General features: G+C 35.0%; 1 protein-coding gene across 3 annotated transcripts in view; it reads left to right on the plus strand.

The window, feature by feature from the left end:
* The window catches only part of TTBK2 (tau tubulin kinase 2), an 81,212-nt gene that overhangs the window by 13,927 nt on the left and 40,153 nt on the right, over positions 1-27,132 (plus strand). For all 3 annotated transcript variants that reach the window (XM_058025725.1, XM_058025727.1, XM_058025726.1), the window contains exons 2-6: positions 8,302-8,461; positions 12,291-12,438; positions 17,973-18,046; positions 19,064-19,204; positions 20,956-21,060. In XM_058025725.1, the coding sequence (XP_057881708.1) occupies positions 8,393-8,461; positions 12,291-12,438; positions 17,973-18,046; positions 19,064-19,204; positions 20,956-21,060 (537 nt within the window). In that variant the 5' untranslated portion in view covers positions 8,302-8,392. The remainder of the gene's footprint in view (positions 1-8,301; positions 8,462-12,290; positions 12,439-17,972; positions 18,047-19,063; positions 19,205-20,955; positions 21,061-27,132) is intronic.

Consider the following 27,132-nt stretch of genomic DNA (forward strand, 5'->3'; position numbering starts at 1 on the left):
CTGTCCATGCTATCTGCTTTTCTCCTGTCTGACCTAATTTTTTTTCTGCTGCAAATTAAGTTGATATTTTTGGATTTGTCCCAACTTTAAATACCTTTGCCAAAGTTCCATTTTGGTTCTTTAATGCATGTCTTCCATTTCAAACCTTGAAGGACCTTGGATTAGGAGCTCAAGTTTCAGTCACTGTTGCTTGAAGCCACCTTCAACTGCAGCTGTAAAACAAGTGCATACTCTGACCAAGCCACATTGCTGACTGAAGCTCCTGTACCTTTGTAGTTTCCAGCACCAATATTTTTTAGGGACAAACTGGTTAGGCAGTCTTAGATGAGATACAGCCATCTCCTTTGTTGTTGTGTATTGTACTTGTAGATTTGATGTTGCCTGAGCCCATGTGATGATTGTGAAATATTCTGTGAACAAGAGAGACTTCCTGGCACTGTACAGAACCTCTCTCTACAGCCATGCCAAACTGAAGATAAAGTAGCAACTTGTGCTGCTCTGCTGGCAGTATATCATATGTTTATTCACCTGCCTTAGTGCCTCCTTCCTTCACCAGAGCCAGACACCAAGCTATTTCCCACCTCTCCTGTCATTTGGCAGTGCATAAGGACCCACTTATGTGGCTGTGTCTTACTCTCTGTGCTAGGGGTGTTGACAGCAGTGTTGAATTGGTCTTGGCAAGAGTGTCACTGTGGTTTTTCATCTTTGTGCCTGACTTTTTTAGTGTTCTTGATCTGCTGCTGAAAAGTACAATGCTCCTTGAACAACTGAGGTGTTACTGCATAAACTGTAACGTGATGCTGTGTCTTCCCTCCTTAACTCTGTCAGGGATTGCTGTGTTGCGTGGCAGGATGGGTGTGTGTTCCCCTCACTGAGGAGTCCTGTCAGAGTTTGGTAGATGTCCTGCACTGTGTGGACTCCCTCATGTTCATCCTGTCAGCTAGGCTCTTTTGGAGTCATCCTGCTTGGTGTAGTAGTTGCTGACCTCATTTCACACATTAGCAAAAAGCAGAGCTTTATTTAAGAGCTGTATTTAAGGAGATGGCACACCTATCTACTCACAGCCTGTGTCCTCTCTTTATCACAATACTGCAGCAGATTTAGTTATGTGCCCTAAAGATAAGGATGCTAAGAGATCAGACATAACAGACTGAAAAAAGATCTTTTCCTCTGTTCTTTTCCCTGTTCTGCTTAGCAAGCTGTCAGGCTTCACTCACCATGTCTTTGTGATGTGCTTTATACACTGATACATCAAGAGAATGCTCAGGTTTTGTTCACGAGTCCAGGTCACTTCATGGCTGGTGCTGCAGGCTGAGCACAGTGCTGCGAGAGCAGTCATGTGGCTGCCAGCTGCGCTGCTTCTGTGCCACTGGCAGCCCTCTTGATCACTTGAATGTGTCAGTGCAGACAACATTTTGCTATTCACATGCTAGCTGAATGTCTCATCAAAGTTTCTCTGCCAATTTTCTTGTATTTTCCAAAAACTTGTGTTATTTCCATTTATAATTCGAGTTTGCCCTGAACTTTAGTTGTTTGGATTAAGCATTTAGCTGTATATATTCCCTTGCATCATTCTCACACAGTCCTTAGCAGCAGCTCTTCTCTGTACATTGCTGTGTATCTACTCTGAAGAGTTTCATAGGCTTTGGCAGAAGTTCTTCAGAGCAGTGTATTGCTTGCCTTCTTGTCTCCCCTAGTTGTGTGTTGTATGCAGGTGCTGGGCATTTATATTTTTCTTTTCTCAGAAAATGGATTTATGAAATAATATATAGTACTAGTCAAAAGGTCAATAGTTTGGAGCATCTTAAAAGATCAATTTCTGTTATTCCTTGGAATATAAATGGTGAACTATTAATATTCTGAGTTTATCCTAAAAGGATGACTTAGTATTCTGACATTTCAAAAAACTGGAAGCAAAGATTTTAATTTTGCTGGTAAATCCAGATAATAATTAGTTTGATATTATAACACTGTGCCACTGTTTAAAATATCTTAACTGTTTGACTTCAAGCTGTCTTTGTTCAAAACCACACTTCACTACCACTTTCCTACAATGAAAATTTTCTTAGGATCTTAAAAAATTATTATTGTAAAACCTTGCATAATTAAGGTAATTGCAGAACAGAATTTTCAAGTTTCTTTGAAGAAGGCTTGACAAGTAAAACAAATTTTTATTGCAAAAGTCCATGGTTCTAGTTCTATTTAGGTTTGTTGTCAATACCACAACAGTCTTGGTGAATCTAAGACAGAGAAATACAAGTGGTTTTTTTTTTTAACAAGTGACACTTTTAGGGTTTTAAAATTAATTTTTGAGTAATTAATGAGGTTTCACAATCTGCTTTTTGATTTGGAACTCACTCGGAGTTGTGGGAAAAAATTGAGAGTGAATTTCACTTTCCCACAGGTTAGGTTCCCACAATAGTACTAAAGGCTTTGCACCTGAGGTTGAAGTTCATCAACTGGTTTCAGTTGAAAGCAACACAGTTGTCCAGCCTTTCCCTGTTCCCTACAGCTAACTTCTGTTCTTTCTCTTTTTCTGACATAAGCCTTTGTGCTCTAGTGGGACAGATCAAATTAGGAAATTAACTCAAGCATCTGAAAAATGTCATGGTAAAAAGGTCATGGATTAAATAGAGTTTTTGATATATAACTCATTCTAATTCTCCCCTGACTGAATTTTTCTGTTTTTCTAAAGGTGATAAATTACATTCTGCTTCTCTGATAGGTGTCACAACCATATAATCTCCTCCTATCATATGCATGCAGATGCTTTCCTTTCTCTATGGCAAGATATAGAGTCCCCTTATTTTAGTTGGTCTGATCAAGAAACACTGAAGTTTACTTCAATGCAAATGCTTTTAAGTCCAATTTAATTTTCAAGTTGTAAATTCTATTTTGGACTTGAAGAGGGTTTTGTGAGCCTAAAACTTGTATGGTTTTGCTACATGAATTAGTTGGTTTAGTGAGAGATAATACACTCCTTTGATAAACATTGCCTTACTTGGGTTTTCATAATATTTTGGTACTGAATTCTCTTGCAAACTGAAAAGAGCGTGGTAGCTTGAAACATATATATTTTTAAAATAAAACTGGAAACTAAATGTTATATTTTTAACTCCATCTTCCAACTGAGAAAATTTCACCACCTTTGTAATAACAACTGCAGAAGTTGCCAGAAGGAAATACAGACTCTTTGGCAATAGCACACAAGGCAGTTGGGAGCTTTTCACACCTGGAATCTGCAAATGGTGATGAGTATTTTTGGCACCCAAGCATTTGAGAAAGAAAAACCTAAAATTACATATTCTGTGTTGAATTTTTAAAAAGATTTTCATCACAACCAGTACAGTTGGAAATTTAAGTCAAGATTTTAAATTCAATTTTCTCATTGATGTGATGAATGATGATTTTTCAAAACACCAGCTTTTAATGGATGTATTTAGAAAATATTCAGGTTTAAGTGTAGGATGGCTTTCTAGTTTGGATGTTCAAATAGACGCATTTAAATAATTTCTGTCCCTGGAATTAACAATTTGAACATGTTCTTAGCCTTTCTAAGACTGTGGGCTTTGCTGTAAATGTGGTGAAATTAGGACCTTTGAACATTTCCTGCCCTGATTTTCCCTTTATGCTGGCCTTTTAAAATGTTCTTTGTTCTTTAAGTTCTGATTAAAATTAGAAAATACAGAAATGGAAACCATCTTAGGCAGATTTCAGTTGGTTTACTAATTTTTTGAATGAGTTGAAGGCAGGCAGGTAGGGCTCCTAGTATGCTCAGAGAGTTCCCAATATCAAAAGGTCAATACTATTCCATAGTGGAGGCAACATGACATATGTTCCTTTCTATGGAACAGAAGTAATCTTCTGTGCTCCCTTGCTTTGTCCTGGAACTTACAGTATCTACATTAGGCCAAAATTGTCTGTGCTACTTTTTCAACCTTAGGTCTGAATTTAAGCATCTATATAGGCTGGTAAGCAGAGGTTGGCTTCAGTTTAGGCTATCTCTAAGGGAATTCTAGACATGTACACAAATTACTTTCAAGGATTGCCCTTTTTACTGGAACTTTTGCACTGTTGTTTTCAAATACCATATAATCTCTTAGTGTACTTGGATTGGGTAAATTCATCTTTTGCAAGGCTAATGTGTAGTTAAAATCAGTTAAAGTGAATAGAAAGGTTTTAAATAATGGATGTCTGTACAGCATTCTGGAGATTAGCTCTAATGCTCCTTTACCTGTTCTTGTTTTATACTGTAATCATTTCCCATCAAAGGCTTATGTTATGGAACAGTCTATCCTCATTCTCTTGTCCTAGTTACTCCATGACCTCTCACCTGGAAATAAATTTGACAGAGGGCTAATTGTCTTTCATTGTAGTTGTGTTATCTTGAAAAGTGCCTCTGAAGTGACAAACTGATGAGTTCATGAATACAGAATTTAATTATATCTATTGCAATTAGAGTGACTGTTACTTTTTTAGGAGAATTGTAAAGACATATTTGTTTTGCTGAAAATAGCCTTGCTGCCACCTAAAAAACTGCACTGCTAAAGGATTCATCTGCTGAATGAGTAAGGGAAAGCTTGCACCTTAACTGTGTGTCATTAATTATTCATCTGCTTCAGTAGAATACAGAACATGCTGCAGCTTTCTTAAATTGTTAACAGTATTATAGCCTGTTAAAGAGCTGTGCCGAAAACAATGTATCTCAGTAATACAGATGCAATGATATTTACTTATATGAGTCTTTAATTCATCTGTGAAATTTGGAATGGGCCAGTCAGTCTGAATTCAAATCCTTCCAAATTCAGAGAAATTTCAGTTTCAATCTTGACCTGAGAACCACCTCCAAAGAATGCATATTTATATCTGTCCAAAAGTCCTTTAAATGTAGTCATCTCTAGTAATGTCCTTTTCTTCTGTATAAATTTGGGAAGGTGATTGTAGTCTAAATTGCATGTACTAGAATACATGTTATCTGTTACTAGGTAAGGAATATAAAGATATTTATCCACTGCAGTACATCAATAATTAACAGATTTGCAGATTATACAGTTTTAAGACCATTAGAGAACACATCAGAGCAATGAAACTCTGCCTGGGTTAGATTGTGAATAAGGTCTTTAAAAACCATATTCTTGTAGCAAGAATATGTCTGAGTGTAAGGATGGAGGTATTTAAGTGTTATAGGGTATAACTGTATAAATATATAAGTGTCTGATAGTGTTGTGGTTTAGCAAAAGTATAAAGCATTTTCAGACTTAAATTAGCGAAATAAGACTTCTACCACAAAGAAGTAATAAGAAAAACTTTTCTCCATATTAGGAATTGGTATGATAGAGTCTAATTCAGTGTGGATGTCTAACTCAATGTTGTTGTCCGCACCACAAGAAAAATGTGGAGCAAGGAGAGGGGTGTTTTGAAAGAGGACCATATAAAAGACCCATGGCTGTGAAGGAAGGCTTAAAACTAAATGTATTTAGGTGTTTAAATGAAGTGAAATTACTGGAAATGGAATTTGGTTACCAAAACTGTAACCTGTGGTAAAAAGTTAAAATTAAATGCATTAAACTTTGAAACAAAGCAAATTATGTTTATTGTGAGGAAAGAAACATACTGGAACGTGTTAGCAGTGAAGAACAATTGGAGTCTTACATATTAGTGTGTGCTAATTCACTGAAATGGGTTGAAGCTATGAAGCAGCCTGATCAGGTAAAGGTTTGGGCCGATTTCAAGCCTTCTGGCCTTGAAATTTGTCATCACTGAATCCTTCTTCTGCTTTACTTAAGTCTTGGAAAAAATAGGATTCTTCAATTTGACATCAACATGTTTGTAATGCTTGCAGTTGATTATTAAGCTTCAGGAGGAGCTTAGCACCTTGTCTTCAGGGGCTCATGAGAGAACTTTTGCCTCCCATGCAGGACAGTTCAATGGATCCTGGTGTTTTATGGCTGTGAATACCTGGTTTTGATGATATGGAATAGATATGGTTGCTTTGTAATGATCTAGGATGAAAGAGATTTAACAAGGAATTAGTGTATTAGAATAGGATTGAGAAATTGCATACAAATGAAGTTTTTGTTACCTTGGCCATGCAGATATTACATACAGCAATAGAGTACTTCTACAACAATTCTTAAAATACAGAGTGGTTCTTTGAATGTATGTGTTGGACCTTTGCATTCTGGGCCAGTTGCTGATGCTCTCTTAGTCTGCTCAAGAATTCACAAATGCACAGCTGCCAGAAATACTTGTCAGAGTTGTGACTATAAATTGTAAAGTTAAATGTATTAAAAAAAGAAAAAAATAAGGATCAAATCAGGACTCAAGGCTGATAGCAGAATTAACAAAAAACTCTGAACTGTCATATCTTTGATTTAATAAAGCACTTTTCCTACAGGTGATGAATTTTGTTCATGTTTGAAAGCTTCAGCAAAAATCTTACTTGCAATTTTAGATTTTGCTCTGGTGAGATGAATAGTTTCACCATTACTTGTTTTAAGCAAATATCAGGGAAAAAAAAAAAACCTTCTTGGAATTCCAGTATAGAAGTGAACAATTTGTCAAGACCAACCCATGCTTTGATGTAACTGACAGGTGGTAGAAAGAAAAGCAAACATTTGAGTTAAAATGGGGAGAAGGGGAAAGGCCACTGTATGTGCTTTAAGTATGTAATTTTGGAAATAGATCTTTGCCCCTTCATTAGTGGGTTTTTGTTTCATCTTTGTTCCTGTGTTATGATAATTCTGTTAGAAAAGACAGTGAGTGTGGTCCGTGGTTAGTAATGTTAAGGGGTTCACATAAATGGCTCTAGTTCTTTTTAGAACTTTGACCTTATCTGCAGGGGAGAATTTACTATCACCAGTAGAATTTGAATTTGTTTAGTTGAACCTGATTAAATTGCAGGATGGATGCTGTTACTCATAATACACAATCTTAATTTGTTTTCCCTTCATTTGTTTGAATTAAATAAATTTAGGCTATGTATTTTGAATGAACACTCCTTTACAGGCACATAATGCACTCTCATTGGGTGTAAATTTAGATCCTCAGCCAATCCAGATTAATGTTTCTCCAGAGGGATTTCTTTTATCTGGAGTTGGTTCAACTGTCATCATGTCCAATTTAAGCAAAAAGGCATAAATACAACATGAAAAAGAAATATCGAAAAACCATGGAAAACAGCCACAGTTTCTGTTGTGTCAAACAAACGTTTGTCTTAAAAAGCCAGGTTGTTCAAGCAGTGGAATGTTTACTAAAAAAGCATCTTATAGTCCCAGTAGTAAGATTGGCAGTTAGCCACATGGAAGGCCATACTGCTGATTTAAATCAGAATGATTTTACTGATTTTGCATATCATTTGTGTGTTGATTCAGGGAGAGAGGCATTGTTCACTTGTAGTTATGCTATTTTGAAAGCCATGGAAATAGCCTAAAGCAAACATACTTTTCAAAGAGTGTTGTCTTTGGATAAGAGGGCTTATACAAACAGTTACATTTGTATAATTACACCAGTGTAACAATAAGCCCAGTTCTAGAAAAGCTCAAAAAATTGAAATAAACTTTTAATTGGTTGTAGTAGTTGCTGATGGGAGCCATTATGGATATGTTAATTTCCAAAGTACAATTTTTTATAATACTATCTATAAACCAATTCAGCAATGATTGCTAAAACCAGAAAATAAAATAAAAAATGAACTGTCAAAATTACCAAAGACAGGGTTTCTTCCCTTACCAAAACCGGTTGTTTATAGCCTGAGATAATTGTACTTAAGATGTATTTAATCAGAAATAATCCTAGCTATGTGAAACACATTGTAAAATGTGAAGTAGTCTGTATGCAGTGCAACTGAAACTTAAGTATCTATTTCTAACATAGTAATTTTTTGCTTAATATTATTTCAATGTTGTTATATATCTCTATAAATTAATTAAACAATTATTGAATAAGTTATTAATTAGATTATTTAATTAGCTACTAATTTTTAAAGGGATTATTAAAATTAGGTTTAAATGTAATTATGCCTTGCAGCAATTTGAAACTGCTTGTGGAATATACCTCTGAAAATGTTTAAGTTTATTAGTTCTATATTGAGATTGGTATTGGAGATTTGGGAGAGAGCAAGTTGGAAAATTAAGGAAGGCTATCCTTGAATTTTTTTCTGTACTGGAAACCGTTTGACTAAACTTTCAATGTTAGTCACTGTGGGATACAAAAACTAGTTAAGGTGCTGGATGAGAAACAAAACTTTTGCTCTATTTCTTGCTATTCTGTTAATCACTGAGTTCTGCTCTATCTCTGCAGTGACTGGTTAAATGGAAGCCATTCCTGGGATCTGGATGGTTTCTACTGACACAGACTTTGCATAGCGGCTCCATCACCTCAGGAGGTTGCAATGAGTGGAGGAGGGGATCAGCCTGACATCCTCAGTGTGGGAATATTGGTCAAAGAAAGATGGAAGGTGGTGAGTATGCCTTCCTGCAATTCTGTGTCTTCTTTTCTTTTTAGAAAGAAGTGGTTTGTGCTTTGAAATTAATTTGAAAATTCTTATGAGATATATTTTGCTAAGTAATTAAATTAATTGTGAATGAGCTTTAAAACTACTTGTTTCTCTTACCCTACTTTAAAGAAAAGTGATGAGGATTTAGAGTGTTTGTTTTTTTTTTTTTTTTTCCTGATAAGGACCTAGGAGAGCTCTTAAATCCCAATGTAGTGCCTGATCCAAGCACAATTGTAAGAGTACTGTTAGTATATTGAACCCAATGAGCCAGTGATTATATCAGTCCATTTTGGAGATGAGTCAGATGCCCTCCCCTGAAACCAGTAGGTTTGTGAGATTTGTTACTCCTTATTGGAAGATTTTTCAGGGCCTTGCTGCTCTTCCTTTTGTTTGTTGGATTTTATGGCATAGATTTATTCTCAGCTGATTTGTATTCATTTGATTGTGTGCCAGCATTGACTTTGCCATAAATAGCTCTGTTCCCTTTTGCTGTTCATATCCTTGATTTGCATCTTGAGGGAAATAGTGTCCAGTTGAAGCTATTTTTGCTGGGAGAAACAGGCTGAGTTCTTGTAGTTCCTTCTCCATTCCTCTTGATCACTTTGGTTTTTTAACTTAGAATTTTAAAAAAGGGAAAAAAAAAAGACCAGTTCACAATAGAACATTTAGAGTATCTGTGTGTGCGTGTAGTGGACTGTGAATGGATTTTGAATTGCTCACTTTATATTACTCTCCTATTTCAAGTTTTTCAGAACTGTAAGACTGAACATAGAAGATACAAATTCATCATTAATTTTAAATTCATAAGAAAGAATGATTTCAACTGTCTTGTACCCTATGTTTCATTTAAATATGCAGGAAGCTGATATTAATGTTGTGTGGGAAATCTTTATATTTCCTTTCAGGTAAATAGAACCTAAATAGCTATCTCTGGAGTATAAGTATTTGTAAAATACCTGCTTATATTTAATCTCAATACAGCAGTGAAGTAAAAACAGAAAGCATAGTCTTGAATCAGAGCAAATAGTATAAAATACCATTTAAAATACAATAATATACAAAATATAATAGATAATAACATGCATATCTCTAGCCACAAAACCACTTAGTTGTCTGATCTATGCAAGAGCGGCTGTGTTTTCTTCAGGTTTATTTTCTTTCCTATGTAATGAAGACTGCTGATGACATTACTGTCTTCTGGAAAATTTTGCAAGTATGCTGAAGTTCATTTCATGTAATTACACATTTTCACTTTTATGTTTTCCAGATACAGTATTACAGGTAGATGAGTGCAAAGCATTTCCTGTGGGTAGCTCTTCAATTTCTTATCTTCTGTAGCAAACATTAAGGATTTCTTGATGGCATCTAAGGCAATAGACTTACTGAATTCAGGATTTCATAGGAGTGGCTCCCAGCAGAAGAAACTGAAGTGTGGTTTTTGGATTTTTTTATTGTTGAGGACCTTGTTCATTGCAGTTGTGAAAACCAAATCTAAAATTTTTGGACATGAACGTTTTTAAAAACCATGTTCAATTTAGTTTAATTTTAACCTAGACATTAATTAGGGTGATTCTATTTTGAAAAGTAAGCATAAAAAAATTATAAAATATTTTTTCCCCAGCGACAACCCCCTTCTCTAGTGTTGTCTGTTAGCTTTTGCTTTTGTTCTTTGTTGATGCCTTTCCTTGCGCCTCTTTTTTGCTTTTGAAACATTACAATCCCTTCTTGGAGAGACTTGCTTGTAATGATAATTGATTTTAGATATATTTAAGAATGCCATTCAATATGTAGTGTAAGCAAAAAGATAAAACTTGTTCAAAATTGTATGCTTTAGCCTGGAAGCATATAAAGGCACAGAAGTCAAAGAGAGAATGGAGAGAAAGAGTTTGGGGTGTGAGATGCTAAATGCAAAAAGAGAAGGCTGAAACTAAAGAGCAAAGTGGGAAATTGTAATGCTGGTGTAAACAAGGACAATGTGGTCTTCATCAAGGTAAAAGATGTTGAGCAGGTGTGGCAGGAGACCAGTATGGTTGAGTGGTCACCACCTGTGTGAACTGGACAGCAAAATGCAAATTAACAGAAGGTGGGAGCAGGGATGGGCTGCCCAAGATTATGCTGGAAATGTTGCCTCAGTGTGATGAATATATGGGAAAGCCAGAGCTCAGTTGGCAGTTGTGACTGGTGAAGGATGTGAAAAGCAACAAGAAAAGCTTCTATAGGGATGCTGGCAGCAAAAAAAAAAAACGCAAAGAAAACATGGACTTATTGTTGAATCTGTGTGACTCGATGACAAATGACATGGAAAGTATTTTTTTCTGTATTCAAAGAGAGGTTAATTTGTGCCTGGAACTACTGAGTGGTGTAATTATTGGGTGTATGTTAATGATTCTTGTGTACTTTAGCTGAAGATATAAATTGATCTGTTTATTTTGTTACTGTAGTGATGGTTTTGTTTGTTTTAAATTTATTTTAAGCACATATGTTGAGAAACAATACTTTCAGTGGCAGTTTTTCGTGGTCTGGCCATTTCTCAAAGCTGGCAAATGAAGTTAGATGATAAATGTGTCTACATTTGTAAGGGGGTGAGGGTGGCTGTGTCACCTCTTTCCTTTTCCTCTCACCTTTTTCACCGTGTATTCTCACTGGTGTGCTTGTACTATGCTGAAAATTCATGTGTTATCTGTTACCTTCTTTATTCATAAAGCCTAGGCTATTTTAAAAAATGTTTTTCCTGCTCAGTCAAATGTCTGATGGTGTTAATTAGGAGACATTAGATTACTTTTCAGAATCTGAAGATAGGTCAGCATATTGCTGCTCTCTAGAACCCTGGACAGTTTAGATGACATTTTATACAGTGTAGTCATATAATGTTAGCAACTGTATGCTTTCAGATGACATTTAGAAAACCATATTAGTCTTAGGGTAAGTTCTTTTTTGTCTCCTTTTCTCTTTTATCAGCTTTAGAATGTTAGCCAGGGGAGGCATTTTGTGAAACAGCATTGACATTTTTTGATATTGAAAACCAAAGAGGTGCCTGTTCCCCGTGACCACTTAAAGCAGAGTGAAAGAGACACCTTTTAATATTTGCTCTGAAGGTAGTGCAAACTAATTAGTATGCTATGAGCATTCTTTTTACCTCTTTCTTGCACAGATGAAACTTTCAGTGCTGCAAGTTTCTTGAGTCTGTCTGTTAATAAGAATGATATTGGTGAATTTTAAGTGAATGTGAGTAACATTTGAGATGTATATTCAAAGATAATCTTAGTCATTTCTCTTAATTTATGATTTAGCTGCTGTATGAAAGTCTTTCCACATAACAGATAATACTGCCTCTTTTCAGGAAGTCCAAAAACTGGTATGACTTTATACCGTTATTATTCAGTGTGCTTATTTCTGAAAGGACAAAAAGATGGTATATTTTAAAAATGTCACTGTGCATTTGTATTTAAAGATCTCTGGGCTGTGTGTGACTATTTGAGGAAGGACTTTATTCAGCATGCTGGCTTTGCCCAGATTCATGCTGGGAATACTACTGCACTCTTCTATTATGCTACATACAATAGTGCAGATGGGGATCAGGTGTGTTCTCTTTCAAACTGTGGTTAGCCATACCTTGGTCAATTATTCAGTAGCTCTTTTATGTACTGAAGAATATAATTATTATTTTAAAATCTATTTGTAATAAAACAGCGTTTGCAGTATGACAGGCAGAACAAAGAAGTATTGCTGTTTTATTTTCTTTCCTCTCCCCTCTTTAAAATATGTTTTTGTTCTCTCTTTTTCCCTAATATAGTTGAGGAAAATAGGAGGTGGAGGATTTGGAGAAATTTACGATGCCCTGGACTTGCTTACTCGGGAAAATGTTGCACTGAAGGTCGAATCAGCTCAGCAGCCAAAGCAAGTGCTGAAAATGGAAGTAGCTGTGTTGAAGAAGCTGCAAGGTAGGGCTATACCTTGAATATGTGAGAAGTAGAATGTCAGTGTATCTTCTTTAAAAAATAATTGTCATTATAATAATATTTTAGTAAATATTTCCTATATTCTGCAGGTTCTTGGTAAATGATTATTAAAAGTGGAATAGAAGCTCTTTCAGATGCTGAAAGTTTTGCTGCAGTGAAGCTTTTGTTTGAAATGGGATGAGATGAAAATGAAACGAACAATAATTCAATTGTTGCAAAAATCTTGGTTCAGATTTAGTTTATTCCGAATCCATATCTTCTCTTTGTTTTTTGCTCTAGACTTTGTTATTCTTGTTTTTATTTTTTCTTCTAAGATTTTTTTTTTCTGTACTATGTAGCATTGAATATTTGAGGGTCCTTCACGTAGCATGTGCGTTAAGAATATTTGTTTGTTTTGCTTTGCAGGTATTGCTGAGATTTCTAATATTGAAAGAGGAAACATACTTAAAAAATCCCCATGAGCAAAAGCCCCAGCTTTAAAATACTGTAACTTGTATGAGAAAACTACTGGCATATAAAATCCTGAAATACTTCCAGGGTTCAATTCCTTGAACCAGAGTTTGGATAGTCACACTTTCTGTACGTTTAGATACTTTAATGAAGTTATCAATACAGAGAAATATGCAGTGACTTCTCTTCATTGGTTTTTGCAACACAAGATTACAGAAAGATAGTTTAAACAATTACTTTTCTTTAAAAATTATTCTTTTTATTCTGGAAGGTTTTGAATAATACATGCATTCCTGTCAGCAGCCCAATTTTTTCCAAAGTCTTACTTTGTATAAAACAAAGTCTGCGTGACATATGGTGCTGCCTAATGTGCTGTAAAGGTCACACTGCAGCAGGAATTGACAGCCTCTATAGATTTAAGAGGGCAAGCATGTCACATGTTATGATGGTAACAAACTGTTCCTATGCTTTTGTCTGTTTCAAGGATTTCACTAAAACATCTACTATTATATAGCTGAGCAAGGAGATTTTCTTAGAATTTTAAAGTTTCTAGTCCAGAGATGAATAGGAAATTTCAATATTGCCACTTGAAAGTTTGGAAAATATTTGTCAGGATTCTTGAAAGAAATTATCCTGAAGACAATGAGTTTTGAAGAACAAAATACTCTGTAACTCCTGGGGTTTTTAAACGCTCAGAATTAATTTTTTCCAAGAGTTTGTGGGTCTTTGTCTGTACACAGGAGCTTGATTCTATTTTACAAAACCCAGAGTCCTTAAAATGGAATAGATGAAAGAACTAGATGATAAGGAAATTAGTAGAGCCGAAAGAAAACACTGCAATTTGGTAGCACTACAATGCCAATGGATTTATAAAATCATAACCTTATATAGGACTGTGTAACTGGAGTGCATTTTAACTTTCCACTGTTAATTACAGTATGGTGGAATTTCGGTTAAGATATTGGAAAATGGATTTTTTCTTAGTCAAAACTTTTTTTATCTTTTGAAATACATGCAGAAAAAAGTTGATGAAATAATAAAATATTTATGTGCGAAAAATTGCCATAGGGCCTTACAGAAGTTATGCTCTCCCAGGAATAATTAGGAAACTATAATTCCAAACAGTCCAACTCTTCCTACAGAAGAGTCTTTGGTTCTATTCAATAATGGGAAACATCTAGATAAAAAGAACAGAACAATGAAACACATGACCAACAGATCCACTGAGACAAATAATCCACAAAATATGTAATCCAAATATTTATGTTACTTATTTTCTCAGTATTATTTCTCTGAGCAAATAATAAATGGAAGCTTTTGTATAACTGAAAATCAGATTTTATATGAGATCTTTAAAAATAACACTTTTTACAATCTTTCTTATGAGAAAACAATCTAAATATATTATTCCTTACCTTTTATAACTTGTTGCTCTCTTGCACCACAAAAAAAGAAAAAAGAAGTTGGTGGTGATAGTAACACTAGAGGTGACCTCCAGTCATTGTTGGGGAAGTTTACACCTGACACTGTTACTGCTCTGGTTTTAGACAAGGAATATTGTCAGTGATCAGTAAAGAAAACTTAGTGAAGAGATGGGTCAATGAACCTTTTGCATATATTGTGATTTATAATTTGCATAGATACAGTACTTTAGTTTTACATGCAGCTTTTTTTATCCATACTTGGAAGGTTTTTTATTAAATAAGGTTATGGTAGGGACCATTTTATGTTTTATAGGAAATTTTTTTCTCCTAGGAGCCATTTGCATTAATTTCTTTACCGTCACAAGTTTCATTATGGAAGGGCTTAAAATTTGAAGCATAGGGAAAATGAAGAAAAGTGGATGAGAATGGGGAATAGAAAACAACTTTATAATTACTTCTTAAAGATTTTTTATTATTATTCCAAAATGCTTTTTTTATAATGTAGAAATTAGTCTTATTTTTGACATTTTTTTTCTTTTCATGAAGATTCTGACCAGGGAAATTGTAAACAGTTCTTTTAGGATATTTTTGTAACAACTTTATATTATCATACATCCTCTAAGACCAACTTTTATCTTGTTCTTCTACCCCTTTTTGGTGTATGTATGTATGAGTATATATAATTACTCTTCTCTTCTCTATGGCTTTAGGTTCTCTTCTTGCAAAGTGTTCTAGTTACATTGGTCGTAGAGAGGAAGGAATAGAATTGTCATGAAAATCCTTTTTATTTCAAATTTTGGAAAATTTCCTCTGTAATAAGAGACAATGAGCTTGCAGTGTTGGTGAAGATCTTCTTCATGTTTGGATCTGAGTTTTAAAAAATATTGCACAGTTTGTGGAATATTATAAAGAAACAGGCTTTTAGAAGAGAATAAATCAACAGGTGTGTTCTTCTAGTGTATAGTAGTCCTAGGGACATTTTTATAAATATCCCTAGGACTACTATAGTTATAAACATGCTTTTGAATGTATCTGTACTAGAGTCTTCACAGAAACTGTGAAACTGATATAGGAATAGATGTTTGCAGAAGTAGGGATGCACTATTTCTTACCATTCTTCATTTACAGAAACTTTTGAAATTAAAACAGTGTGGTCATTATTGCAGGGGTAAAATGAGTAATAACTATGTGGTATAATGAAGTATATAAAAGTAGTATCTTTGTACATAGTACAGTGACTAATGAAAAACTTCAAATAAGTTCTTTTTAAGACTCTGAGCTAGCAAAACCTGCTGGAATATGTGAGCAATTGTATGACTTCTCTCTTAATTGTGAAGGAGGACTAGGCTCACTGATACGGCCATTTATTGCAGCTTAGTCATCAATTACATCTTAATTTTTCTTCTCCCTGCTGTCTCCTAATTATTGTTGCAGAATATTGTTTAACTCTTTAAGTTTCTTATTTTTGCCTAAAAAAAAAAAAAAGAAAGAAATCTGCTGCAACAGATGGTTGTTTTGTTTAAGCATGTTTTGAAGCCATCTGTTCCCACCATCAGATGGGAGAAGACAGATTTATCACATCTCACTCAGTGAGAGTGAGACTCACTCAGTTGGTTTCTGTCTCACACAACCTTACAGACTTCTCCCTCACTCATTTACAGCTCTGGAGTGTAATTTAGTTATGGGCTGTGTCTGGTGTAGGCTGTAAAGCTGCTGTAGTGCTACACTGCAGCAGCCTGAGGAATGGCACACAGGCTTAGCACCCTCCCTAGGATATTTTTCAAGGGCAGAGTTGTTCCCTGCAGCCTGTTAACATCATCTTCTCACTCTGTAGCTCAGCAGTGTAGCTCACAGGTGTAAGAAAATACTGTTTTCCTGCTGAGGAAAAGGCTGTAGTAGGTGTGCATAGCCCCACTGGAGTGGTGGAGGATCATTCTATTTGAATAAGATATTTATGTTCTACTTCTGTCCTTCCTCTTTTCTCAATTTTATGTAAAAATTTCTAGGAAATTTACCACACAAACTGAGTTGGTGCTCCTGTCAAAGTGGGATTTCTCTGACTAAACTGAGTTTTAGACGTTTACTGAATTAGTCAGATAAAATCTGACTAATATACCTTTCTCTGAAGATGTTCCTTCACAATACCCACAAGTGGCTGTAAAATTAATCATAACTATTTAAGATGAGACTTCATTAATGGAAATTACAGGAATGAATATACAAAATTTCATCTTGATAAATTTGCTACTAATCCTTTTTCTTCATAAAATTATACTGTCTGTAATATTGCCTGTCTTGAACAAATGGGTGGAAGGAAAAAGTGGAGAAAAAATGGTGATGCTTAAAGTTTAGCACTTACATATTTTCAGAAATGTAGAGATATCTTTTAAAATAAATTATTTTGATGAATCCTGTCAGATTTTCATTGTTTAAGAGAGCCTACCAACCCGTTTTAATTGGATGTGGCAGGCAGCTTCCTGAGGAAGCAAGGAACAGGCGACCACTTTTCTGTCAAGTTTGAAATTGAATTGAAACCATTTAGAAGCTGTAGGGTCAAGTTTTAGGGTTTTGATGGAGCTACAGTGCAGCAGTAGCAAAAAGTGCCCTCAGATCTGTAGCTAGACATTAGGGTGTTTTGAAAACAGTCATGAGTGGGATGGAGATTCCCTGGTTATGGCATTCTTGTAATCCTAAGGGTAAAGATATTGATGATAGAAATAACAGGTGACAAATTTTACACATCTTTAGCAACCACTTGAGATCATCAGCTTTCTGTGGGCTGTAGCTTCCATTGGTGTGAGAAAGGAAGGTAAATGGCCTGAGGAACTTTAATCCTATAGTTCGCTGTTCTGTCATCGAATGGGGCAGATCGGGATCATAAGGGGTCACAGCTTTTCTCCAAGTCAATGAACACTGGTACCAAAATGACAAGAGGTTTGCATTCCCATTCTGTTTCCAGCTGCAGCCTTTGGCTTGCCTTTTTCTCTGTATTTACCTGGGGAATCTTCTGCTTTGATTTACAACTGCAGGATAGCAAGGAGATTATTTTTGACCTGTCTTCTCTGCAGTTTGCTCCTAGGACAGGAGGAGGCTTTAAAGAAAATCGGCTTAAACAAAACTCTGATTTTTTTTTCCCCCCTTTTTCAGTATACCTGAGCTGAATTTATCTTTTGTAGCTAAACAGCAATGATTGTGTTCTAGAGAAAGATATTAATAAATTAGTTTAGTTGAATTACATTTTCTACAATTTTTTAATACAAAACATAACTCACAGGTAGTACTACTGTTTTCTTTCATCATGGCATCTGCAACTTACAGAAAAGAGGAATATTGGCTAGGAATATTGTGTATTACAAACCATTAGATTTGTAAGAAAATAACCTTTTCCAGTCCGAAATGTCTCCAATTTGTGGACATTTAGGCATGATGTTATGCATTTTTTCTTATGGAAGAGTGAGAGCTGTGGTTATGGGAGAAAGCTTCTCTTTAATTGCAGGTAGAACTAACTTTGGTTTTATTGCTGTTGAACTGTGTGGGGCTTAATTTATTATTTTGCATATTTTCCAGTAATTTCCTAGCTATTTACAGGAATAAACCACAAAATTTCATTATTGTGGGCTAATTTGCTTTTTTTTCTCTTAGGAAAAGATCATGTCTGTAGATTCATAGGATGTGGACGGAATGACAGATTTAACTATGTGGTCATGCAGTTGCAGGTTAGTGTATCAAAGTGTTCAATGTTTGCTAGTGTCTTTAGGTTTATTAGCCAAGTGTATATGAATATAGAAATGAAATTTTAGAGGATACTAAACAAGCAAACAAAAGACACCCCAAAGATCACAAATGCATTGTAGTAAGTGAATGTAAATTGAGCATATCCTTATATCTTTTTCCTTTTATATCCTTTCCATAATTTTCTCAAAAGGGAGAAAGCTTGCATCCTGAGAAAGACCAGACTGTTAGAAGAGTAAACTGTGATGTCTTCTGAGATATTTTACCTTCCTTTTTAGTCTTCACTTGAAGATAGTCTAAAATGTATTATATGAGTCTCTGTATTTTGTTAGCTTTTTTATAAAAATGAAAAATTATCCTATGCAAGTAAAAGAAAACACTTCATTTTACTAAAAGACTTGTTCATTAAAAAGGTATAAAATAGGTGCTTAGTACTTAGAGTTATGGGGTAATGTCCTTTGTCATCCTGGTGAATATTAATAGTGAACAAAGTGTGTTCTAGTGCCTACTGTTGTTCATCTGTTATTGTAGAAGAACAGTTTTATGATGTCATGGTGTTGCATTTCCTACATGATATTTTTTTCATCTGTTTGATATAATGTGCAATTAAATTATGTACTTTTCCTTAAAAAAGTGAGTGTGAAGAAGTCTTCATGAGCATTTTCTCAGGGGCCTTTTTTGGGTGTGACAAAAATACAACTTTAAGTAATTGTGTTTGTACTGGTCTTCTAATAGAGATTAGTTTGTTCCATGTTTTCAGGAACAGACAGGTACTAAGTTTGCATTTTCAAAAGCAAATTCTAAACTTAGTGTTGGAGATACTTGCGGACATACAGTCACTACATTTAGGTGTGATGTGTTACCTGTGAGTGTGAAAATAGGTATTGAGAGTATTTAATGGTTAATCATAAACCACTAAAGAAGAAGTAGGAAGACTTTACAGCATCTGTGAATCTTGGTATTAGTATTTTTTTATGAAAATGTCCTTTTAATTTTATCAGGGTCGGAACTTGGCAGACCTGCGTCGTAGCCAGTCTCGAGGGACGTTCACCATTAGTACCACTCTGCGGCTTGGGAAGCAGATTTTGGAATCTATTGAAAGTATTCATTCTGTGGGATTCCTGCACAGGGACATAAAACCAGTAAGTCTGCCCATTAAATCAAAACAGGCAAGTAAGATGTGGTCATTAGATGGCTGCATAAGTAAGAATAGCTTCTATACTCGCTGCTAAAATGCAAAAATGAAAAAGGATGGAAAATTGAATGTTTAATCATCAGATAGGGCAGATTTTTGCTATTAATTAATGTTGGATTGCAACAAGAGTAACTTTGGTATTTTTCAGTCTTTGTCTCCAGTTTAGGCCTCCTTGCAATTTGCTGTAGTTAAAACTTCCAACCCTTATCTTTAGCATTATGTAACCAAGAGTATTTGCCATGAGATATAACATAATGTCCTTGACTAATGGCAATTAATATTGTCATATAATAAATTTAAAAGAATAGATACTAACTGTAGAGTGTATTTATAAGTCCTTCAATAGCAGTTTTTATGTATTTAATATATTTTCAACAAACAAGAACGTGAAAGACAGACTGTATGAGGAAACTATTTTTTATGGTGAAATTCTTATTAGATCTATTGTTAATAGGTTAGTATCAGGAGACTGCCTTCCTGGTAGTATCATGCTTTTGTTCTTACTATTTTCTATTTTTCTTTGAATTTATTCCTGAAATTCAGTCACCTATTTTTGATATTGCTCTGTATGACAAATATAATTAGAACTCTGAAGTGCCAGAATTTGTAAATGAGGAAAAATAAGCAAATTTTTGTGTTTTCAATAGATGCAAATATAGTTTGTTATTGTATTTGAGGGGTTCCCAGACAAAGGGAGGAAGGAATGATGAATCTGACTCCATGTTCTCAGAAGGCTAATTTATTATTTTAAGATACTATATAATATTAAAGAATACTAAACTAAACTATACTAAAGAATAGGATACTTACAGAAGGCTAACAAGATAATAATGAAAACTCATGACTCCTTCCAGAGCCCCGACACAGCTTGGCTGTGATTGGCTATTAGGTCAAAACAATTCACATGAAACCAATGGAACAATCACCTGTTGGTAAACATTTCCAAACACATTCCAAAGCAGCAAAGCACAGGAGAAGCAAATCAAATAATTATTGTTTTCGTTTTTCTCTGAGGCTTCCCAGCTTCCTAGGAGCAAAATCCCGGGCAAGGAGATTTTTCCAGAAAATATGACAGTGACAGTTTGTTATATCTGAAATATATTGCTAACTTTCCTGTCAGCTGAATGATGCTTACATAAAACTTCCAACAAGTTTCTGTACATTAGGAAAATTTCATTTCCATCACTTCATCCTGGCAACTTTTTATAAAACTTGTATTCCCCCTGACCCATCCCCATTCAAGCCTTCATTTAATAGGAAAAGAGCATAGAGGCAGTGAATGTCAAGTGAAATTGGAGAGAAAAAATTAGCTGGAGCTAACTCTGCTTTGTGCTGAACTCCGATCTTGAAATCCTTGACTGTTTGTTTTCCTTGAGACCAATTAGGCAACACTGAAATTCTGTGAGTAGGTGACATGATTGGAAAATTCTTGCTAAAAATTAATATATTCTACATGATAAAGTAAGATGACAAGTTCTTTGGACAATTTAGGCCACTGTTCAGATATGCTAAGTTGGATGCCTGTTTCTCTTTACAGCATTTTCTTCAAATTTATTGGGAGTTCAGTAGTAGTTAAAACACGGAAGAATAGAGAAATGGAATATTAATTTTCTGGTTGTGTTATTGCATTAATATGTGAACATATTGAAACATGTGTGTATTCATCTATTAGCTGTCTGTATTTCTTTTTCTTCCTAGTCAAACTTCGCAATGGGACGTTTTCCAAGCACCTGTAGGAAGTGTTTTATGCTGGATTTCGGCTTAGCACGGCAATTTACCAACTCATGTGGGGATGTCAGACCAGTAAGATTTTTTTCACAGTTGAAACCCAAATTCTTGAGTGTGGTAGTATGCTGTCTTTTCTTCTGGAGAAGTGTTGGAGTTGCATTGAACTGGTAACTGTTGTAAGCTTGACAAACCCCATCCCCAGTCAGAAATGCCATATGATTTATTAATTATGTTTAAAGATTTGCAGTAGGGAATGAGTCGGGTTTCTGGTTTTTGGCTTGAGACAGAGGTGTACATCTAAGATACTTTGGGATAATCTGTCATTTGGTTTGGAAAATCAAATGATAAATAGGTCTTCATTAAATAGCAGAAAAGTATACCAGAGCTGAATTTCACTTGCTGTTTTATACTGCATATAATTATATTTATATTTTTAAAAAACCCCCAAAACCCAACAACAAAAAAAAAACTGAGGAGAAAATGTAAAATCAGACACTAAACTGAATACATATAATCTGAAAGAGAAAATCTAAAACAGTGATAGGACACATAATTATTGGGACTGTAATTTCAAATTTAGCTTTTTCCTTACAGGAAAATATTGTCCCTCTTAATAAAGAGTGGTAAAAGGTCATTTCAGGAAATTACAGGAAGGAGTGTTTTGAGGGACAATTTTACATAATGAAAATGTGTTCAAGCTTTATTAGTCTGCCCCAGTGTCTGAGCATGCTGTCAAAAGCAAATGCCTTTATTGCTCATCTGAAGGATCCAGGGATTTTACATTATCTTGGGTTATTCAGTTAGCAGAGACAGTTTCCCACTTGTTCCAGATATTAGCCTTAAAATTAATTTGTCATAGTTGCAGTTTTCTTCTTGTAGTATCATTTTACTATAGTGGTCTATGTGAATCTTCAAAACTGAAAGAAAAACGTAAAGCATAAAACAAAAACAAGGCTTTGCAGACTTTTTCATGCTACGGATAGTTCTCTCTCAGAATTACTATTGTAAAATAAAACATTTTTAACTGCTAATTTTGACAGATTCATTTTACCAAAGCTGCCCTGTCTTCCAGCTGTCTGAATGACTATGCTTGTGAGGAGCTGACTTCAAGGAGAGAGGGATATGTCTGTTGTATTCACTAATAAGATATTTATAAAGTGAATAAACACGTTGAAGAGAGTAGTGAAGAGTTGCATTTTATTAAGTAGTATGATCTGATGCTATTACCTGGCTAAAACTTAAAAATCAGAAACAAACATTTATTGCATTTTGTATGTTTGTGAAAGATGAATGAAAGGTAACAGCTTCTGATACTAAATTCTATATGGTGGGGACAATACTAGGATGCGGGTATTTGGGATACATGTAGAATTAAATGATAAAATGGAGTTTGATAAGGAACTACTAATTGGTGGGAGGAACCTTCTCTGGGAAGAGAAAGGATCAGAAGAGAGAAAACTGAGTGTGGGAGGAACAAAAACTGCTGGGGATGATGTAGGCTGTTAAAAGAAGGAAGGATGAAGCACAGGCAAGCAAATAAATTGTTGGAGAGAGGAAGCCAATAAATGAATTAATGATGTAGATGAGAATTGATTACTTCAAAGCAGGGTAATCAGAATTTAATTGTAGGGATACTCTAATCATCAAGCAAATACATTTAGCAGGATGCAAATTTAGTATATTTATGAGATTCATAGTCTACTGTTTATTGCTTTTTGAGGGTGTAGTACCTAACATTTTTGTTATTGTTTGCTATTGTCTTAAAGATAGCTGAAGTAAATACTAGCATATTTTTGTTTTTTTTAATGGAGGCAAAGAATAAATGATTCTTTTTGCATGTAAACCTAACTTCATACAGCCATCAATTTCCATGTCTCTGTTTACATGCTGAAAATGGAAAGTGAGGGTGTCAGCTGTGGTACAGAAATAGAAAACCTTGAGGGACAAAATGCGAAGGACATTTGCATTCTTAACATGATCAGTACTGCAGCCAGCTCTTAGGCAGTTGTCATCACTCCTGTTTTAAAGGGAACCTTAACCACAACTGTTTTCTGAGGTACTACTCAATTTAATACAAAGAAAGCAAAATAAAATAAAAGAATAAGCCATTAGTCTTTGCTGTTAAAAAGATTAACCTTTAAAAAAGAATTTTAGGTCATAGTTCTTTAAAAGTCCATAATTTCAGCCATCATATATTATCATACTCCTGAGTTTTGTGGTCTTTTATTTATGTAGATTGCAAATTATAAGTAGGTGAATTTCATTTTTTTTACAAAGAAGATAGTGCAACATATATATGCAAGCTGAGGTGAAAAAGCTAGGGAGTAACAGAATTAAAACCCTATCCATAAGAAGGTGGCATTTAGATGAAACCTTTTCATCTAAAACACCAGTGGTTTTCTACTTGGTATACAGGTCTTACTGACTGGCAGCCTAAAGAATTGTTCAACTTAACAGCCAGTCCCCTGAATGTGATGATTTGGACTCAGCAAAGAGATTTGAAGGAGAAATTTCCCTTTTGCCCAATTTGGTATTTAGTTTGGAATGTGGGATTCCTTTATTGAGACTATTGTGACTAGTGGGTTGAAATGTAATCAGAGGAGAATAGTTTTTTTGTGAAGTTGTTGTATTTTTGATAAATAAGACTTTTTAGGTCAAGGGGAGAGCTACCCTATGACTGCATTCTCCCATCTCCCCACCTATCTCCTGCTCTTCCCTGTGACTATGTTTTAGGTCATTCTTCAGTGGTTACTTGAATAAAATGAAGAGCTTAATCAGAAATCTCATTGTCATATATACAGCATGACCTTAATTTCAAGTGTCTAAATTTTCCTATATTTATTTGAAAACAAGTAAAAAAATCAAAATTGCATTATTTTTAACATTAAGTAGATTTAAAGTATTTTACTGTACTTACCCTGAACATTAACAGAAATATTCAAATCCAAAGGCAACAGAGTATCCACCAAAATTTTCTGAGGCACTACACATGCTCTTTACTGGTGACCTGTCAGTGACAAAAATTGTCTTTGACTTCTGCTAAAGCAGGAGATGCACCAGCTGCTGTACAGTCTGACCCTTAAAAATGCTGTGAAAGCAGTTGTGAATGCAAATGTCTAGATTTTTTATTGTCTAGGGAAGCAGTTACAAAGCTGTTCACATCAAACAATGCATGTCATTCCATATCAGGTGTTTCTGTACAAATCAGCTAAATGCTGCTTGCCTTTCATCAGTGCCCCCAGGTTCTGAGGATTTTCCAGCAAATGGGGTTTTATCTTCAAGTTTCACTTTAACGTACGGATGGTGTCCTAGAAATGTAGTATAAGAAGCTGAATACTTTAAAAAGAAAACAAACACAAAACCAAAACAAAGAACCAATAAAACGATGGAACACACCCCCAACAAACAAATAAGCAACCCCAAACAATCCTCCACAGAATACTTCACAAAAAATGTATTGGTAGATAAAAAAGCAGAGTGTTATATCCATTTTGAAAGCTTTGGAAGTCTACTGTACTTCAATTACATACAGGGACAGAAGGTATAAATTTCTTATATACTGGAATTTTCATTTGGTTTTTTACTTGTGAAAATTTGGGAATGGTTATGCATTTGAATTGCATGGATGCTTCTTCTAGTAAGATTCTGGATTATCTTGATTGCTGAGGAAGTCTAGAGAATACTTCCATGTTGTTCTGCCCTACCTCCTCTCATCTTGGCAGAAGAATTGCAGGTTGTTCATTTCTGTATTTGGAAGAGAGCATTGTTTTTATAGCTATATCCAAAAGCTATATTAAATGCTTTTTATGATGAGGGAAAAGGAGTGGGATAGTTTTGAGAACTAAAGGAGCCAATGGTGAAGTTAGACTATTGTAAACAAAATGGTCACTGCAAGTCTTTTGTCTTCTTTGAAATATGTTTGGACCCCTGGACAGCTTAAAGTTCTCAATCTCCTTTTTAAGTAAATGCTGTTATAGCAAACATTGATACAACTTTAGGTAATAAGACTTATAAGTGGTCCATAGATAGTGTTGACTAAAACTGGTGCAGGTTTTTTTGTTTGCCCCAGTGCTCTTCATGATCTAGAATTTATGCTGGTAACTACTGAATAATCCCTTGACTGTGTGAATTTATTATAAATAAAAATCTGTATACTGGAAGTTGTTCAAGAATAGTTACTGATGGCATTCCTAATAAAATTTGGAATAAAATGAGACCACCCATTAAATTTAAATGATTGGCAGCACCTCAATCTGAAGAAAATTGTGAAACTGATCTGGTTTTGGTGTTAGTTAAAGAACACGAAGATGTAGTAGTAGATGTAGACTTTCTTTAGCAGTTCCTTGACACACCTTTGTTTTGAGTGACACAGGTTAAAGCAAAGTCCAAGGACAACTAGGATATGTTTATGAGTACAGTATTAAATGGCAGCAGATTTAATGGAAAATAATTAAATAGTACAGGAGAGTTCCAGGGAGCTGTTTGATATCTTTGGGCACCGTATCATGACTATAAAAAATAATTAGCTCAAATATGTCCACTGTTCTAAAGAGGCCTCTCTTCCATACCTGACCAAAACTGTTGAAAGCGCTGTGCTGCAGGGTAATGGTGCATGTCATTTTGTTAAATGCACTGTTCAGTTGCTCTTTCATCCTGTTGAGAAGCATTTTGTCGCTGGCATTTACCTTATGTTATCTCTTCTCAGTAATGGCCTCTCTCAGTGCTGAACAGTACGTTACAGAGGGATATGATTAGCTGAGGATTACATGTGTACCCCTAAACAAGGAACAGAGTATTTATTTTTCCTCTTGAAATATTTTTCATTTTCCTCAGAGCTTTTTGGAAAACGTGTTAATAAGTTTCTGTGTAGTAGTTCACTGAGGCTTTTACCCATTGACATACTTCAAAGGGGACTTTTTATAAATACACCATTAGCTTGCAACATAACTGTTTGGAACAAGATTGTGACAAAAAGTTACTTTTCCTCCTCAACTGCATGGAAGCTATGCGTGATGTATTGGACACCTCTGCTCCAATGCTTACAAAACAAAGACATGTGTGTGCTGAAATTTGTCATTAGAAGTTCCCAGGATCAAATGTCTGTAACTGGGCAATCCCAAAATAATTTTTTTTTATTAGTTTCTTCACTGTTTGTTTAACAAAGGCATAAAGTAATGAGAAGAAGCTGTGAACGCATAGAATTGTACAATGGTTTGGGTTGAAAGGGACATTAAAGATTACCTGGTTCCCACTCCCTTGCATAGACCAGGTTACTCAAGGCGTACCCAACCTGGCCTTGAACACTTCCAGTGATGGGGCATCCACAGCCTCTCTGGACAACCAGTTCCAATGCTTCACCACCCTCTGAGAAAAGAATTTCTTCCTAACAAAGCAAAACCAAGTCCAATTTTTCATTGTTACCAACTTTCTGCAGACATAGGGACAGGTATCTTAACCATGTATTTTGAGAGCAGCTTTCTTAATAGCCTTTTCTACTTCTCTTCAGGACTTCATGTGAAGATGCAACAGCTGGGATTGTAAAGCATTAAAAATATGTATTACATTTGTACTGAACTCTCTATAAATCAGCAGAAAGGCATAGAATGAGCAAGAAATCATAAACAAAAAAAATTAAATAATTTTAATGTGTACATCTTTGTATTTATTTGATTAATGTTGATTTATAAGTGGTATGCGTGAGTTGAAAGAATTATGACAGAGATTAAAGTAATTGTTAGACTGTTTGGTTTTAAAGGTTTTTAAAGTAATGCATAGCTGTAATAACACCTACCAGTGACCGGCCCGTACAGCGATAATGATACAGCAGTGTTACACCTGCCAGTGTAACATTAATTATTGTGTGCTAAAACCTCATTCAAGGACATAGAAGGAGATTAGTAAGGGCACAAGCTTATAGTGTATATATAGTAGCTAGATATGTATATACAGTGTAGATATAGTAGTATATATAAGTAGCATTTTCAGCATCCACTCAATGTGATCCTTGCAAGTTTGGTTGTATTACTGACAAAGTAATGAAGTAAATCAGTGTTACCGAGACAGACAGCTGGTGTCTTGTGTGTGGTAATACAAGGTGAAAAATGCAGGTGGTGAATTAATGCAAAAGATGAAAAAAAGAGCATTATC

The sequence above is a fragment of the Melospiza georgiana genome, chromosome 6 (genome assembly GCF_028018845.1).
Source record: "Melospiza georgiana isolate bMelGeo1 chromosome 6, bMelGeo1.pri, whole genome shotgun sequence".
NCBI lineage: Eukaryota > Metazoa > Chordata > Aves > Passeriformes > Passerellidae > Melospiza > Melospiza georgiana.